At 41.5% G+C, this 17,014-nt stretch overlaps 1 protein-coding gene across 2 annotated transcripts in view; it reads left to right on the forward strand.

Moving 5' to 3' along the window:
* The window catches only part of PTPRB (protein tyrosine phosphatase receptor type B), a 66,047-nt gene that overhangs the window by 43,871 nt on the left and 5,162 nt on the right, over window positions 1-17,014 (forward strand). For both annotated transcript variants that reach the window (XM_052668993.1, XM_052668994.1), the window contains 14 exons: window positions 895-1,044; window positions 2,075-2,318; window positions 3,460-3,566; window positions 4,109-4,208; window positions 5,290-5,373; window positions 5,486-5,503; window positions 5,619-5,700; window positions 6,138-6,228; window positions 7,540-7,616; window positions 8,424-8,558; window positions 10,884-11,006; window positions 11,227-11,390; window positions 12,062-12,197; window positions 14,756-14,876. In XM_052668993.1, coding sequence (XP_052524953.1) covers window positions 895-1,044; window positions 2,075-2,318; window positions 3,460-3,566; window positions 4,109-4,208; window positions 5,290-5,373; window positions 5,486-5,503; window positions 5,619-5,700; window positions 6,138-6,228; window positions 7,540-7,616; window positions 8,424-8,558; window positions 10,884-11,006; window positions 11,227-11,390; window positions 12,062-12,197; window positions 14,756-14,876 — 1,632 coding nt within the window. The remainder of the gene's footprint in view (window positions 1-894; window positions 1,045-2,074; window positions 2,319-3,459; window positions 3,567-4,108; window positions 4,209-5,289; window positions 5,374-5,485; window positions 5,504-5,618; window positions 5,701-6,137; window positions 6,229-7,539; window positions 7,617-8,423; window positions 8,559-10,883; window positions 11,007-11,226; window positions 11,391-12,061; window positions 12,198-14,755; window positions 14,877-17,014) is intronic.

Raw genomic sequence — 17,014 nt, forward strand, 5'->3', positions numbered from 1 at the left:
GGGACAGTGAACAGCAATAAGCCACTGCGTGTGTTGGTTAGAAATTGAACTCCACAATGGCCAGTGCATGGAACTTTTAGTTACAACTCTTAGCTCTACCCCAAGGAAACACAGCTTTTCCTAAAAATTACAGCCTGGCTTTATAGATTTAAGAGGCTTAACTAAGTACCATAAAAATGTGAATTTTTGGTTCATTTTCCTGTCTGAAACCTTTTGAAGTACAGCCACCTGCTTGTATGTTTGAAGTGGTTTTTTTTCTGTGCACACAATCAAATTGCAGTGGAACAGATTTTTAAATCGTTCCACAATGTAGATCTTTAAAATCCCTGCTACTTTGCTTTGCAGTTTAATTCTGCTATGCCACTGTTTAAGATATAGTTTTCTATCATACAAAGAATGCTTCCTGAAGAAATTCTGGAATCAGTTTGCAAAATGGTATTTTGTAGTTCAATGCTGTGTCTGACTCATTGCTGTTCATTTGGAAAGGGAAACAGAAATTTAGATGCTTAAAATAGGTAACGTCTTTTAGTGAGTGGGCTAACTGGCTTCCATATACCTGGTTTAAACTTGTGTCATCTTTAGCAGCTGCAAATTCTGATTTCATAGATTTAGCAAGACTTTAATGCATTTCCAAGTGGGTTTCTGCAGGAATTCCTACTGAGGAGCTGCCACTGTTATTATGGTCGACTCACCATTGGCTGGTTTCATCCTTTGGCAGTTTCCCTGTGGGAGGTGAAGACATTTTCTTAACTGCAAAAGAATATCATCAGAAACTTGGGTCCAGTCATCTGAACTTTATTCAAAATTGCATTTCCTTTTCTAGGTATGGCTCACAATGAATACAAAGGTAATGCTTTTCTTTTTTTTTTTTTTTTCTTTTGTTTCATTTCTCAGGTCCCCCTCAGCCACCTCCAGACATACGAGTAAACAAAAAAGAGGTGCTGATTACCAAATCCTCCATCAACTTTACTTTTAACTGCAGCTGGTTTAGTGATACTAATGGAGCTGTGAAGTACTTTACCGTGGTTGTCAGAGAGGCTGATGGTAAGTATCATTTAATACCATTCTCTCCATAGCCTATAGGCTATAAATCATATATGATTTACATGCAGATGTACACCCTCATCACTACACAGCAAAATAATTTCTTATATAGTTGCTGAGTTTCACTGAAGGGCTCCCCAGCCTGGGATTTTAAGCAGTCTTCCTCTCTGAGGGTTAGTAGTGACTGCAGAGCCTAGCCAGAAGTGGTAGTTAGGTTCTGTACTCTAGGAGATACTCTCATATAAGATCAGAAAGTTTCCACAGCAGAAGACTTATGTTGGATGATGGATGCTGTTGAGAGTGAACATAGAATAAACTGCCTTGCTGTGCCCAGATCTCAAAAAGTAGCTTAGTTGTAAGGGGGAACAACTAAGACAACCCCTTGGAGAACTCCAGTAAGCCACACAGAGAAGGAAAAAGTAGCATGATCCAGGTGGAGTTTGCTTATTGAAGAACAGGACTTTACACACAGAACAGAGCAGAAATCATCCTTGCAGTATGTATGTAAGCCTCCTTTTCTGTCATTGACCTATATGTGACAATGCAAATGGATGTCTTGACAGTTAATACTGGTTTTTGAAGCAGCTTCATATATCAGTACACTGGTATTTTATGATTCTTAATAAACTTTCTTAAGATGTCTGTCCATCAGCTCTTAGGTAAAAAAAAAAAAAAAAAAAAAAAAAAAAAAAAAAGAACAACAGAGGAAATATTTCTACTATCTACTTTGTCATGCCTGAGCAGTTTGTAAAGCTCTTGTAGAAAGGGACTACTCATTGCTAGGCTTTTGCCTACTCAAGTCTTCTACATGCTATTGCAAGTTTTCTTTCAGCAAACTCCTGTCATTTCCTGTGTGTTTTTTCTCTGCATACAGTAGACCACTGTTGTCAATTTGTGGGATTTTTTTTCACTTGCTTGGCTCAAAAGCTGGATAATAAGGATTTGGTCCATCAGCGCTGAGTCTCTAGTATTGCATTGTGTTAATGGCTGTGATATGTAAACTTTCTCTCTTTCTCTGCATGTGATGTAGGTAGTGAAGGACCAAAGCCTGATGAGCAGCACCCATTACCTTCCTACCAGGAGTACAAACACAATGACTCCATACGCATCTACCAGACAAATTATTTTGCCAGTAGATGTGCTGAAAACCCTGACAGTGATTATAAAAGCTTTGACATTAAGCTTGGAGGAGAAATGGAAAATCTGGGAGGAAAGTGTGATCCGGATCAGCAAAAATTCTGTGATGGACCCCTGAAGCCTCGGACTGCTTATAGGTGAGATTTATATTGGTAATCATGCTCTGTCACATTATTAGGCATAGTGCTGAGTGCCTGATACACTTGAGCTTCTGAAGATTAATAACTGGGTTGTATAATGTTCCTTGTGTTTCACATCATAATTTATAAAAGCTGTATCCATGCCCCATTCCATAGATATAAACCGTACTTTCATTAGCATGGGATACCATTAATTAACGCAGAGTATGTTTGTTTATTTTTTTTTGGTTGAGACCTTTCCTACAGTTAGTAAATATCTCTTTAGAAACACAAAGTCATCTAAGTCAGAAGATTACATAACAAGAGAAGGCAAGAAGCTGCACTGAGTTGATTTGGCACTATGTACTCACACAAGTCCATCGGGACAAGGTAGAAAATTGTGCAGGTTGTTCTAATCCATGGCGCAGTTCAGAGCTGGCTGGGTTTGCTGAAGGATATAGAAGAGCACTACTGCCAAGACCAGGCTTAGGAGTTGAACAGGCTGTGAAACCAAATGTGAGCTCCAGTGCAGCTCAGTCACACCCTTCTTGCAGGCAAACACCCTGCCAAGAGATCTGCAAGATGCTTACCAGACACTGACATGAACAGAAGGCACATGCCAGATTGTGAAGAAGCTGAGAGGCATGATATGTGCTGTCATTAACATATTGCTGGGATCCCCTACCTCTCTGTTCTCATTAAGGCACATTTCCCTAAAATTCAGTTTGGGAAATACTAACATTACCAGGAGAACAAAGAGGATTGTTCTTTTTCATTTTACCATTTTTCCAATAACACAGCCTACCTATGTGAAGGGAAAGCATCTCTCCTCTCTCAGAAGTGTTTCTGAATCCTCTTACCACTGCAGCTCCTGTGACCCTGTCTCCAGATGCTGTCAGGCTGTGTGTGCCAGCAGCAGGAGCCCCGTTCTTGACTTTGGGTTCTTCCATCTGTGATAGCTGGGTTGGGATTTACATCACCCAGCTGTGGTACTTATCTAAGGCACCTGTTTTAAGAGCAGCCTGTGATCAATGGAAAGTTTGTAGTTATTTCTAAAAGACAAGTCATTTCTTACCTTCATCTTTTATTTTTCCATAGTGGGCTCTGAACATCTGATAAATTTAACTAGTAACTGTAAACTGTACTGGGTTTTTTTTAGGATCAGCATACGGGCTTTTACCCAGCTCTTCAGTGAAGACCCAAAGGAACTTCCTCAACCACTCTTTGCAGACACCTTCTTCTCATTACCAATCACTACAGAGGCAGGTTAGTTTCAGGCTTGCTTTTCAGTCATTGTAGCAAGTGATTACATATTGCAACTCAAAAGACTCTGGTATCCAGATCTGTTTGGAAGGAGTGGAACAAAGCCACTTGTTTTTGTCATGCAGTGTCCTAAAGTCTACTTTGAAATAAGGTAGAAGCTGTGGCTTATTCATGGCCATTATTTGCCATGGATAAGCCATGAATTTGAAAATTAAAAGGTCTGCTTGGTGGAGCTGCTGACAGCAGAGGAAAGGGTGAATTCTCAGTGATGTTGTCGCCAAGAAAGCTTCAAAGTACAAGATAACCAAATTCCTATATGATGATGCTGTGCTTTCTTTTACTGTGGTTGGGAATGAAAAGTTTTGCATAACATTTAGAAAAAATTAGGACAGAAAACCGAGGCTTAATTCAGTTGTTTAGACACTTTTGATTCCTTTAATTTAACCATTTCCTCTAGCTAATGGTAACATATTCTCTGGGCTTTGGTGATTCTTAATGTATTTTCTTCAAAATGTATATGTATAAATGCACTGTTTTGTTTTTAGAGCCCCTCTTTGGAGTTATTGAAGGTGTGAGCGCTGGTTTATTTCTAATTGTAATGTTGGTGGCTGTTACTGCTTTATTTGTCTGCAGACAGAAAGTTAGGTAAGTAGAGTCCTTTTATCAGCCTCTGTTATGAGATCAGGTCAAGCTATTTTAATATAAGAAATGCACTGGAGTGTTAAAGAAATAGTATCTATACACACCAGTATTTCCCATCTAGTATTAAATGGGAAGGTTGGTGGCCCTGCTTGTGGCAGGGGAGTTGGAGATTCATGATCCTTGAGGTCCCTTCCAACCCTGGCCATTCTGTAACTATAGAATGAATGACTTAAATATCAAGCGGTGAATATCTTCTTGATAGGAGTTTCAAGTATCTACTGATATTTGTAAGAATCGTCTCATAAAGGATCTCTGCAATCTCTTTTCGTTAGGAGTCTGAATTTTTCTGAGAAAAATGGCTTATCATACAAACTCAGTATCTTTTGTAAAAAATGAAATGTTTCAAATTATTTTCATAACCATTGTATATGGGAAGTTCTTGGAACTGTTTGTTTAGACTTTGTTATTTCAGTTCAAAAATCTTAGTGTGACACTACCTCAGTGTCCATGCCATTAATTCAAACTTCTCAGTTTTCTGTTGATTATAGTTGTATGTTTCACATCAGAGATTAATTTTAAATAGTGAATTTTGAATACATTTTTAAAAAGCAAAATACTGCCTCAACTTTGAAAAATGCTTTATCTGTTGAAACTATTTTGCATGACTGCAACAACATTGCTGATAGGAAATAGGATGCCCTCCTTAATGATACGCTGTACTGCGACCATTTCAGATGAGGAACCAAGTCTTACAAACATAGAATCACTCAGATTGGAAAAGACCTTAAAGATCATTGAGTCCAATCACAACCCAACCATGCTACCCTAACTAACAGCCCTCTGCTAAATCTTGTCCCTGAGCACCACATCCAAACGGATTTTAGACACACCCAGGGATGGCGACTCAACCACCTCCCTGGGCAGCTTATTCCAGTGCTTAACAACCCTTTCAGTAAATAAGTTTTTCCTGATATCCAACCTAGGCTTACCCCATAGCCTGTTCACTCACTACTGTCGGCAGTTCTTAGCAGTAACGCACTGTAATGGTAAAACAGAAATGAAAATATTTTATTTCTTGTTCCAGCAATGGCCATGAGAGACCTACGGCAAGGCTGAGCATTCGCAGGGACAAACCACTGGCAGTCCATCTGAACTTGGGGCAAAAAGGGTAACATCATCAGTTTTGTTTCTGAGAGCAGTACTTTAACATGGCTTCCTGGATGAGCGGCTCAATTGTGTCACTAATACAATGTTTCTTTTTCTTTTAATATTATTTCTAGGAACCGGAAAACTTCCAGGTAAAGAAAAAAAAAAAAAAAAAAAAAAACAGTTAAAAAAGCTTAAAAAAGATAACTGAATAAATTATGGCTGTGATTCATCGTCTGATTTTCTTCCTCCTGTTGAATATTTCAGTCCGATCAAAATCAGTCATTTTGAAGCACACTTCGCCAAACTCCAAGCAGACTCCAACTACCTCCTGTCCAAGGAATATGAGGTGGGAACCAAATCTAGACAAAGGACCTTACTTTATGAAGGCATGAGCTGGTTGAATCATATTTTTGTTTGTCTCACGCAAACCAAAATAATTTTGAGTGTTTCACCTGAACTCCACTTGTAATACCAGCTCTTCATTTGGCACAGCATCTTCTGGTTGGCAGTTCTACCTGATACCTACATGCCTGAGGTCAGGAGCATTCATCTGTGTGCCACATCTATGTGACAAATCATGGAAAACACCTGTCAGCCATGTGCTTGCCTTATGCCATTATGATTAGCTATTTAATTTTGTTTTTTTTTTTTTTTTAAACAAAAAAAAAAACCACCAGTCTTTCCCTATCCATGGCCTCCAGGAGCTGATAAGTACCTTGCCCCCCTGTGTTATCACATCCTTTAATTATTTTCAGCTGACATTTTATTTCTAATTTTTTGCAGGACTTAAAAGACGTGGGTCGAAACCAGACATGTGACATAGCACTGCTGCCAGAGAACAGAGGAAAAAATCGATATAATAATATATTGCCTTGTGAGTTTTAGTTTTGGTTGTGTAATATTACATCACACCAACTACTTGTCACTTTTTCCAGTGAGCCTAGTAAAAAAGAGAGCGCAGCCAATTCTTTCTCTCATTTCTGTCAGAGTTGCAATACCTCTGCCACCTTAGGTCTGGGTGCTTGGAGGCATATGATGTTTGGCCCCAAATGGCTTCACACACCAGTAATTCTGTTTTGCACTAGAGGTGTAGTGACTAGTGTTCAGTCTAGAGAGAAAAAGCTCAAGCTTTTACAAGCATTCAGTCTCTGCTAATAACAAGGATAGAAGAAATAACACTGAAATTGTATACATAGAGGGTATCATCCCTTCAGTGCTAACAGCCACGTTGACTCTGTTTCTTCTTCAGAGATCAGCAAACCTGCTGCACAGTCTAGAGCTAGTGTGGTTCTGGATTGTTGGATACATACGTGAGGTTAGTTGTGTTCTTTTGGGGCAGGACCTGTTACTGAAAATTGCCCCCTTTAATCTCCTGTCCAGCAGTTTTGGAGGTAACAGATTCTGTGCAAGGAGGAGGAGCATAGTGCTTGGCTGCTGGGCATGTTGTGCCCTTAGTGCACAGCCTCACAGCTTCTCATGTGTTCTGACTGCCCTACTGGGCTGAGGGCTGCGCCTCTGATCCAGACCCCCTGCTCAAAGCCATGCCATATTCCTACTGACTGTAGCTTCCTTATCACATGGCCATTCACCCGTATTCTTACTTCTGCACATGGCCTGGGTTGTACAAGAAGCAATACCTGGCTGAGATACAGCATGGCATCATCTCACAAATTGGCAGCCAGTGGGTTAAGCACTCTGTACTTGTTGAGATGCCACTGCTTCCAGGGGAGACACTTGGCCTGCTAACATGGGGTTATTCTGGATGGGGTTATTCTAGAAGCCATGCAGGCTGCTCTAGCACTACTGCTCTTTCAAGGACAGTGCCCTTGGGCACTTTTCTCCCTGGGCGCTTTTCTCCAAAGCAGCACACTGCAGTCAGGTAAAAGAAGGATGCTTTTGTGGCTTTTTCATTGCCCTAACAAATCCTGTGCTAGTTAGCAGAGGAATTTTTGAATATTCATTGCCTGCTTTTCACTTGTCCTCCTCATACTCTCTGAAATAATTCAGAGCCCTCCTAGATGAAAGAGGCAGTACAAATATAAACAGTTATTCCTCTAAATTAGCCATCCATATAAAATCCCAGTAATAATCTCACCAGTCCTTTCACAAATGCACTTCTTTAAATGGGAGAGGGACTGAAAATCAAGACCCAGCTGTAAGCATCTTGTAATCGCTTTCTTCCTAGATGATACATCAAGAGTGAAGCTCTCCAATGTGGATGATGACCCTTGCTCAGACTACATTAATGCAAGCTATATACCAGTAAGTGACTCAGAGATGTTATTTTACAGTCCTTCCTTAGTGGTTATTTGCCCTTTATCTAAAACTGAATATGCAGCTGGAGGCTTAAGGCCTCCCTTCCCCCTTCATTTATTCATCTTAGCTGGAAGTCTGAGAACTTATTTTGTAGGTGTGCTAAAAGGCTCTGTCTGGCTGCCATTAAGTTAGCTTTGAGTGGTTCAGCTAGCACTCAAGGACACTTTCTTAGATTCCTATAGTTATGTAAGATAGCAGGTCTAATTGGCCAAGGACACATTTTCAAAGGTCACTGATTTTATACACTGTCCACAACAACTGTAGCTATCGCTGCAGGTGGCATCCTCAGTGTGAAGCTGCAGCTCATCCTGACAGTGCTGGCACCTTGTCTGATGGTGAAACTGGCCAAGATTACAATAATGTCATTTACTAGAGAGTTGATTGATGATAGCAGTAGTTGTAACAATATAAATTTCAAGCTAGAAGTCAGCTAATATATTAAAAGCATCAGAACTGAAACAAAAACTCCTACTCGTTCCAAAATTGCTTGATACTGGGCTGGACACAATATAGCAATGCAAAACTTTGACTGTTACAAAAGGAATAGTATTTATATACACTTCTGCAGTCTCTTCCTTCTCTCTGCACCCACCAGCCTTCTGCTTTGAGGTCTAAGGCAGTAACTCAGCTCTCAAAGCTGTTGTCCCAGCAAGGGCATCATTGCTGCAGACTGTAACTCTGTGGCTTGTTCAGTTGCTAGAAGATCTTTTTTTCTGCCTTTATGGAAACTAATGAAGTTTTCTTTTCTTGCAGGGCAATAATTTCCGCAGGGAATACATAGCAACTCAGGGTCCTTTGCCTGGCACTAAAGATGAATTCTGGAAGATGGCATGGGAACAAAATGTGCACAATATTGTCATGGTAACCCAGTGTGTTGAGAAGGGCCGGGTGAGCAGTGACTTTTCTTTATCAATAACAACTTAATTATTGTTTTCTTTTTAATTTTATTTTATAATGTCATTATCAATGTTTTAATGTTTATTCAATGTTTATGCTTATTATTTGCATCACGCTGATGCCAAAAGCCCCACTCAAAGTATATACAGTAAGAGATGGAAGCTGTAATCTAAAGACAGGAGGCGAATTTCAAGTCTGTAAAGTTAGGATGCAGTGACCATCCCAAGGTCATGCAGCATCAGTGCTTCTGGTCTCTAATCCAGCACTTTGTTTACTAGTACTAATATGATTCCCTTAAGGACAACCACCTGCAAAAAAATATGTGGCATCCCTTTGATAAGCCCTGATGTTGTAAGCAAAGAGACCACTCACACACCTAAAGGCTTGATTGAGTGCAAGCATAGGTAGACAATATTTAGCTGTCTGAGCAATCCAGCTCTGCAAGTGTGACCATGTCCTGCACCTTCTCGGTAAGACACAGACTAGATCTGTTAAAAGGTTAAATCAGCTCGAAGTGGTGTTCTTCCAGTGGATATGTAGCAATATTTTCTTTTTGCTTGTTGTTTTTCCTTAATGGAGAAAACAGATGCAGGCCAGGCAGCAAGCCGTCTCTTACTGCACCGTACTGGCTCACAGTGGGATCCCACTGTCACATCTCAGAAGGAGGCAGGGAAGCATGTGCTGGTTCTCATCTGTGCAGAGCTCTGGGAAGAGATGTCACAGAAAAGGTTGTGGCATTCAGAAAAAGACATCAGTGAAGCACTTCCTGTTCCCCCATCACAAACATTGGTGATGAGAACTCTCTCTTTTAGCGTCATCCATATTCTTTCCCATCCCAGTGCCTGTCTGTTGATCTGGCCGTGCAGGAGGGGACATTGGTCTCTTATTTCAATTGCTGTTAGTACTGCCTTTCTTTCTTATACTCATGGAGATCTTCCATTTCCCATATGTATACAGTACAGCAAAGATGAAGCGGTCTATGAGATTCCTGGAGTGTGTGGAGGTTATCACACAGGTGGTGAGGGAGCTAGCTGGAGAAAGTACCCCACTGGACCTGCTGTTCGCATACAGGAAAGGGCTTGTGGATGATGTGGTTGTTGGAGGATGCCTTGGGCACAGGGATTGTGAAGTGATAGAGTTTTTGATTTTTTGTGAAGTAAGGAATACAGTTAGAAGAAGTACTGCTTCGGATTTCCAGATGGCAGACTTTGACCTATTTGGTGATGAGAACTCTCTCTTTTAGCCTCATTCATGTTCATTCCCAGGGCTCAGAACTGGGGCCGTTTTTTGTTTAACATTTTTTATCTGTGATCTGGATTGAGGGAATCAAGTGCATCCTTAGTAAGTTTATGGACAAGTCCAGGTTATGCAGCACTGTTGATCTGCTTAGGGGTAGGAAAGCTTTGCAGAGGGATATAGATAGGCTGGATCAAAGGACCAAATCCAATTGTATGGCATTCAACAGCCATAATAGCTAAGTGCTGGGTCTTGAGCTTGTGACATAACAACCCTGCGCTGCAGTATAGGCTTGGGAGAGAACAGCTAGAAAGTTGCTCAGAAAGAGTGCTGGGGATGCTGCTCAACAGCCTGGTGAACATGAGCCAGCAGTGTGCCCAAATGGCCAAGGTGGCCAATGACATCCTGGTCTGCATCAGAAATTGTGTGGCCAGCAGGACTGGGAAGAGATTGTTTCCTTATACACAACACTAGTGAGACCTCATTTCAAGTACTGTGTTCGGGTTTGGGCTCCTCAGTACAAGAGCAACATTGAATTGCTTGAGCATGTGCAGAGAAGAGCAATGAAGCTGGTGAAGAGGCTGAAAAACAAGTCTAATGAGGAGCTGCTGAGGGAATTGGAGTCTGGAGGCTGAAGGGAGACCTCACTGCTGTCTACAGCCACCTGAAGCGTGGCTGCAGTGAGGATGCTGCCAGTCTCCTTTCTAGGTGACAAGCGATTGGATATGAAAAATGGTCTCAAATTGTGTCAGAGAAGGTTTAGATTGAGCATTATTAAAAGTTTCTTCATAGAGACGGTGGTCAAGTACTGGAATGGGCTGCCAGGGAAGTGATGGAGTCTCCATCCCTGGAGGTAATTAAGAGACGTGGACACGGCATTAAGGGACTTAGTAGGTCAGGTTGATGGTTGGACTTGAAGATTTTCAAGGTTTTTCCAACCTAGATGATTCTTTGATTCCGTAGTTCTTCCTTCATCCTTTAGGCACAGAAGGTCTGAAATCTGCTCCTGCCAGTGCTGTATTAAAGCTTTGTTTCCAGCTGTTATTGACAATGAATCAATCTTTTTCCATGTCCCTGCAGGTGAAGTGTGATCACTACTGGCCCCTTGACCAGGATTCCTTGTACTATGGAGACCTGATAGTTGAAATGCTGTCTGAATCGGTGCTTCCAGAATGGACAATACGAGAGTTTAAAATCTGCAGTGTATGTTTCCATTCTTTATTTTTTCTTTTTGTATTATTATTTGACTTAAAAAAACCTGCAAGGCTAAATGAGGAAGGTTTCTTCGGCTGTAGCACAGGTGCATAATGTCCAGTTCATCTCTGGTAGTAGCTGTAGCATTCTGAAATTGCATGGAGGCTGTGTATATGTGTGTCCTCATCTCTTGGCTGTTCTGATGACCCACACCTTTGTACGTCAACAGGAGGAGCAGCTTGACTCAACAAAGCTCATTCGTCATTTCCATTACACTGTGTGGCCAGATCACGGAGTGCCAGAGACCACCCAGTCTCTGATCCAGTTTGTCAGAACTGTAAGGGATTATATCAACAGGACCCCAGACACGGGACCAACTGTTGTGCACTGCAGGTATGTGCAGCAGCAAAAAGTCAGCAGCACAGAGCTTTTCTGCATACCATTGGGAAGATCCCAAGTATTCAGTCACACAACCTGAGAGATGATCAATGGGTGTACATTCCCACATACCTCTGAGCAGCGTTCCCAAGGCATATAAAATCATTCACAATCTTACCCTGGAGAAGCCCCAGAAACTACTGTGTCTTTTGGGATCCACTGGAGTGTACTTGGAAGTTTCAGCAGCTGCAATTGCCCTTATGCTTTATGCATTCTTAAATTGTCTGTGTGCTGCTGGTTGTGACCCAACACATCTGGATCACAAGAACATGTTCCGAACAGGAAGTATACCCAAGGATGAGTCTGGCTACATCCTTTCCTGTCTTCCTCTCATCCTCTTATTTCTTCACTATGAGAGTGGTGACACACTAAAACTGGTTATCCAGAGAAGTTGTGAATGCTCCATCCCCGGAAGTATTCAAGACCAGGTTGGGTGGAGCTTAGGGCAGCCCAGTCTTGTGGAAGGTGTCACTGCCCAAAGCAGGGAAGGTAGAACTAGATGATCTTTAAAGTCCCAGAGATGCCAGTTGACCAGGAAGTTCTCATTTTGGAAATCTAACTGTACAGAAGTATTGCATGTGTCGATCCATCTCCATTTAAACCTTTTGGGTTGCTTTCTTTTTCAGTGCTGGTGTTGGCAGGACTGGCACGTTCATTGCACTGGACCGAATTCTGCAGCAACTGGATTCAAAGGACACTGTTGACATTTATGCAGCAGTGCACGATCTAAGGCTTCACCGGGTTCACATGGTTCAAACAGAGGTAAGTTTTGGATAGCCTACAGTACACCAACACCAGCTGCATTATTTAATAATCTCTCATCTTAAAGCACCTCACAGTTATTCCATTATGAAATACTTGTTAGATACATTTAGAATCTCTAGTTCAGGTTTATTTCCATTGGCTCATACAGCAGGTGCAAGCCCCAACAAGTGATGGCAATGCTTCCTACAGTTCCTTGGCACTGTACCAGTATCACCCCATCAGCGTGATGCAGCAGACACCTCACAGCATGCTGTTCTGTTATTACAGTGTCCAGCAAATGAGCTCTGAACAGAGAGAACTCCTTTAGGTGTGGAGTGAGAAGGTGAACATAGGTAGATGTAATGGGGAAAAGGAATGGAGAATGGAAAAATTAGGTGTATATATTTTAAAACTCCTGGCGCTGTGACCTTGTGGCTTTAAAGTGTGTTTTTTATTGAGCTGCTCTGTCCATTTTCATTAATGGTGTTGGAAAAATTGATCAGACTCTAACATACTGTGCTGGAAGTACATATATCCTACAAGTGCAGAAGGAGTATTTGGGATTTCTTTCTGTGCTTTTAAAAATGCAAGAAAATCACTTTACATTAATAGCAGCTAACCACTTAGAAGCTGATTTAATGAAGGAGAGCTGTGAAAGCAGTCTTTAGATTTTTTCTGAACTGTTAATAGAGCAATCGGAATGTGTTTGATGGGTCTGCCTGTAGCTTGGTACTAATGGAGCTCTTTCTTGCAATTTGGAAACAAGAATATCAGTGGCTGAGCTTCTTGATAGATACAGAAGTCACAAAAGCATATAGGCACCACTGGGAATGTAAAGGAGAAATTTCCTGGAACTGTCTTAATGACAGAACACTTTGAAGGGAGACAGCTTCTCAGTCTAAGCTTGGCATCCTCAGAGGTGAATCCATTTCCCCATAGTCAGCAGAGCAGATTGGAGGGATGCTCACTTTCCAAGAGCCAAAGCACTGAGAAAAATGCGCAGAAAGATAGCTAAATTTCTTATGGAAAATAGATTGAAGATCCGGGGAGAGGAAATGCATGCTTATTGAGAAATCATGTCTTTGAGGTGGAGCAAGAAGGGCAGATAGCAACAGGACGAGAGGAAATAAAAAAGCTGAAAGAGACTAGATTTAGGCTAGATATTGGGAAGAAATTCTTCACAGTGAGAGTGGTGAGACGCTGGGACAGGTTGCCCAGTGAGGCTGTGGATGCCCCTTCCTGGAAGTATTCAAGGCCAGGCTGGATGGGGCTGTGAGCAACCTGTTCTAAAGGGAGATGTTCCTGCTGTCACGGAGTTGACCAGATCAATCTCTGCCCATGACAAGGGGGGCAGTACGCCCCTGCCCTCCCCACCCCGGCCCCACAAAAATGGGAAGGGAGGGAGAAAAAACAGCAGCAACAATCTATGGAGGAAACTTATTTTACTATGATATCGGAATGCAAGATAACATAATATAATACAGTCTGATTGAAATTGAGACTAATAAATCAAATAAGTTAGGAGAGAGAGAGTTCCTGAGACCAAGTCAAACCTGAAGAGCTTGGAACTGCTAGGAAAGCAGCCTCCAGCACCCACTGCCAGGCAGTAAGAGAGCGCCCCACCCTGAAGGACCAGATCCTGTGACTTCTGTAATGTACAGGGATAGGTACCTGGAACTGGGGCATTAACACTTTAATACCCAGTGCACTGCATGATGTTTTGATGCAGAATACTGAAAACAAAAAAAAAAGCATAAAACTATGACTCCTGCCTATAGCTGGGGGTTGGAGCCAGATGATCTTGAAGGTCCCTTCCAACTTAAACCATTCTGTGATTCTGTGATATATAAAGATACTTCGCTAATTTTTGGGTACCATTCTACACTAATCAGAAAACGATAATGACTCATTTTATAAATGAGAAATAGTGACAACACATGGGGGTTTAACAATCTGTTTCATAATGGTAGTTTGATGGTCAGTAACATCATGGTGACCATCTCTGCATTGGTTGTGAATGTCATCTCAGCTCCCTTCTAGTGAACGGCATTCTGCAGAAAGATGATCGTCATTCATTGTGTGTTCAGAAGCAACTTTATAACCTATATGAGATAAATAAAATAAAATAAAAGGCATTCATCAAAGTTCTATGAAATATTTTTATACTTTAATAACATCTGTAGAAAATATTTCTTTTCAGAGAAAAAAAAAATCCAGGAATCTGTTTGTTTCTTCCACATGCTTCCCTTTACGTATTAGTAGTTGCACATAAATTATACAAAGCATTCAGAGTAGCAGCTATCCAACACAGCATTATGTCAAACTATGCCTTGCAGTTGATGAAGCTTTCAGTCATGATATAATCAATCAAAACGTGTTTATGTTTAATTATGTTTTAATGATACTGTTTTTAAAAACAGATTATTACAAAAGTCTACTGTATTACCACAATAAAAAAGAGGTGAATTTTAGAAGTATATTTTCATTTATAACACTGCTCTTGATTCTGCCTGAGGGAGTCAGCCTGTAATTACTTTTCCCAGGGTGACTTAAAAATATATGTGTATATTTTGCAGTGTCAATATGTGTATCTGCATCAATGTGTGAGAGATGTGTTAAGAGCCAGAAAACTTCGCAGTGAACAAGAAAATCCTTTGTTTCCAATATATGAAAATGTGAATCCTGAGTATCACAGAGGTAAGTGGAAAATTATCAAATTATGGGATATTTCAAATTTAATAGATCATTGCCAGTGTAATCCAGGGGGCAGATTTCTCAATCCCTCATCACTGATATTTGTTCTCTTCTTGGACGTTCATTTCTTCACTTGTATTTTCTTGTTACTCTCAACCATCAGCCTCATAAGGGGCTTAACAACCATGTTTCTGCAACTCTAACTCCTTCATTAGTAGTGATGGTTGGATGTGGTGATCTGGAAGGTCTTTTCCTACTTAAATGATTCTGTGAAGTATTTGTAACTTCTCTTGCTGCTCTTACTTGCCCTCATGCATAGGGGAGAGACAGAGAGAGTTTTGCACTTTATGATTCCTATGCTGTTGGATGAACTGAATCCTTTCCCTGTCCTGATGCTGGCTTCCTGTTTTACCTTGTTTTTCAGCATACTGAGACTGCTTGGAATTCCTGGTCTCCTCTGTCATCCTTGGCGTTCAGCTTCTGTTCTGTATTTTCCCCATTTTCTGTTGACTATATAGGTGTTCTGAAGAAACTTCTACTTGTCTTAATGAATTATGTAGGTATCCAAGGCTGTGCTTTTTTCTGCTCCCACAACTCTCCATCCTTTCTTTCAGCTCCTTTTTCCTAGCCTATATCCAGTTCCTTGGAAATAAGAATTTAGAGCTACACCCACAAAAGCACTTGAATGTTGTATAACCCACATATAGCTCAGTGCCTGAAAACCCTTAAGCCATTTGGGTGTCTGAGCTCCCTGCTAAGTTTGAGAAAATAGTGTCGAGAAACTCAGTCTTACTTCCCAGTGGAAAACAGAGGAAGCAGCTGTGGTCACATCTTAGCTACATCTTGAGGCACCATGGTCCTCAACAACCAGTTGGAGTGCACAACAGCTCTGAGTAACACTGCAAGATTAGATTTGTTTCGTGGCCTTAGGGAAACGATTATTACTACAGACCCTGGCATGTACTGAAGACAGCAGATCACATATCCTGTTCCCATGTTGATAAATGTTCCTGAAATGTTCCAGTCATACAGATGCAACCATGATTCCCATTATAGCTAATAGTGAACAGGAGTCTATTGTGTTCCAGAAGAGTATCCTAAACATCAGGTTGTTGGATATTCCTAGTAAGAGGTGGATCTTTCAGGACATTACAGTCCTGCTGACCTAAACTGAGGTGTGCTGAAAAGTTCAAGTGATTGTTATTGCTAAGGAGAGGCTGGGGACAGAGCAGAGCTACTATTAGGAAGTCATCTTCCTGGAGTCATCGCATCAGTGCCTCCTATCCCTGCCTTGGCCTTCTGGGGCAGCAGTAGCAGACCTGGCATTAGCACAGTCCTTCACCTCCTGTTCTCATGGATGGAGGACCAGTCAGGAGATGTGAACAGAGGTGGCCTTTGTCTCTATGTAGAGCTCATCCCTAGCAGCTTTTTAGAAGCTTTCAGGGTGAGACTGCAGGATCACAGTAGCTCTTTGAAGCTGGACAGTAAAAATTAAGGTTATAGGATGAGGAATCAAAACAGGTTTTTTTTAATCTAGTCTGTAGAATCAAAGAATCACTCAGGTTGGAAAAGACCTTAAAGATCATCAAGTCCAACCACGACCTATCCATACTACCCTAACTAACAACCCTCTGCTAAATCTTGTCCCTGAGCACCACATCCAAACAGTTTTTAAACACATCCAGGAATGGCGACTCAACCACCTCCCTGGGGAGCCAATTCCAGTGCTTAACCACTCTTTTTGTAAAGAAGTGTTTCCTGATATCCAACCTAAACTTACCCTGGCACACCTTGAGGCCATTTCCCCTTGTCCTGTCACCAGTGAAAAGAGACCAACCCCACTCTTGCTGTAAGCACCTTTCAGATACTGGAAGAGGGAATAAAGTCTCTCCTCAGCCTCCTTTTCCACAGGCTGAACAGCCCCAGTTCCTTCAGTCTCTCCTCATAGGCCATATTCTCCAAGCCCTTCATAAGTCTTGTTGCCCTTCTTTGGACCTGCTCCAGCACCTCAATGTCCTTTCTGTACTGAGGTGCCCAAAGCTGAACACAGTACTTGAGGTGAGGTCTCACCAGTGCTGAGAACGGGGCAGGATGACTTCCCTAGTCCTGCTCACCACTCGTTCCTGATACAAGCCAGGATG

This window comes from Tympanuchus pallidicinctus, unplaced genomic scaffold (genome assembly GCF_026119805.1).
Source record: "Tympanuchus pallidicinctus isolate F22 unplaced genomic scaffold, pur_lepc_1.0 scaffold8, whole genome shotgun sequence".
In the NCBI taxonomy this organism is placed as follows: domain Eukaryota; kingdom Metazoa; phylum Chordata; class Aves; order Galliformes; family Phasianidae; genus Tympanuchus; species Tympanuchus pallidicinctus.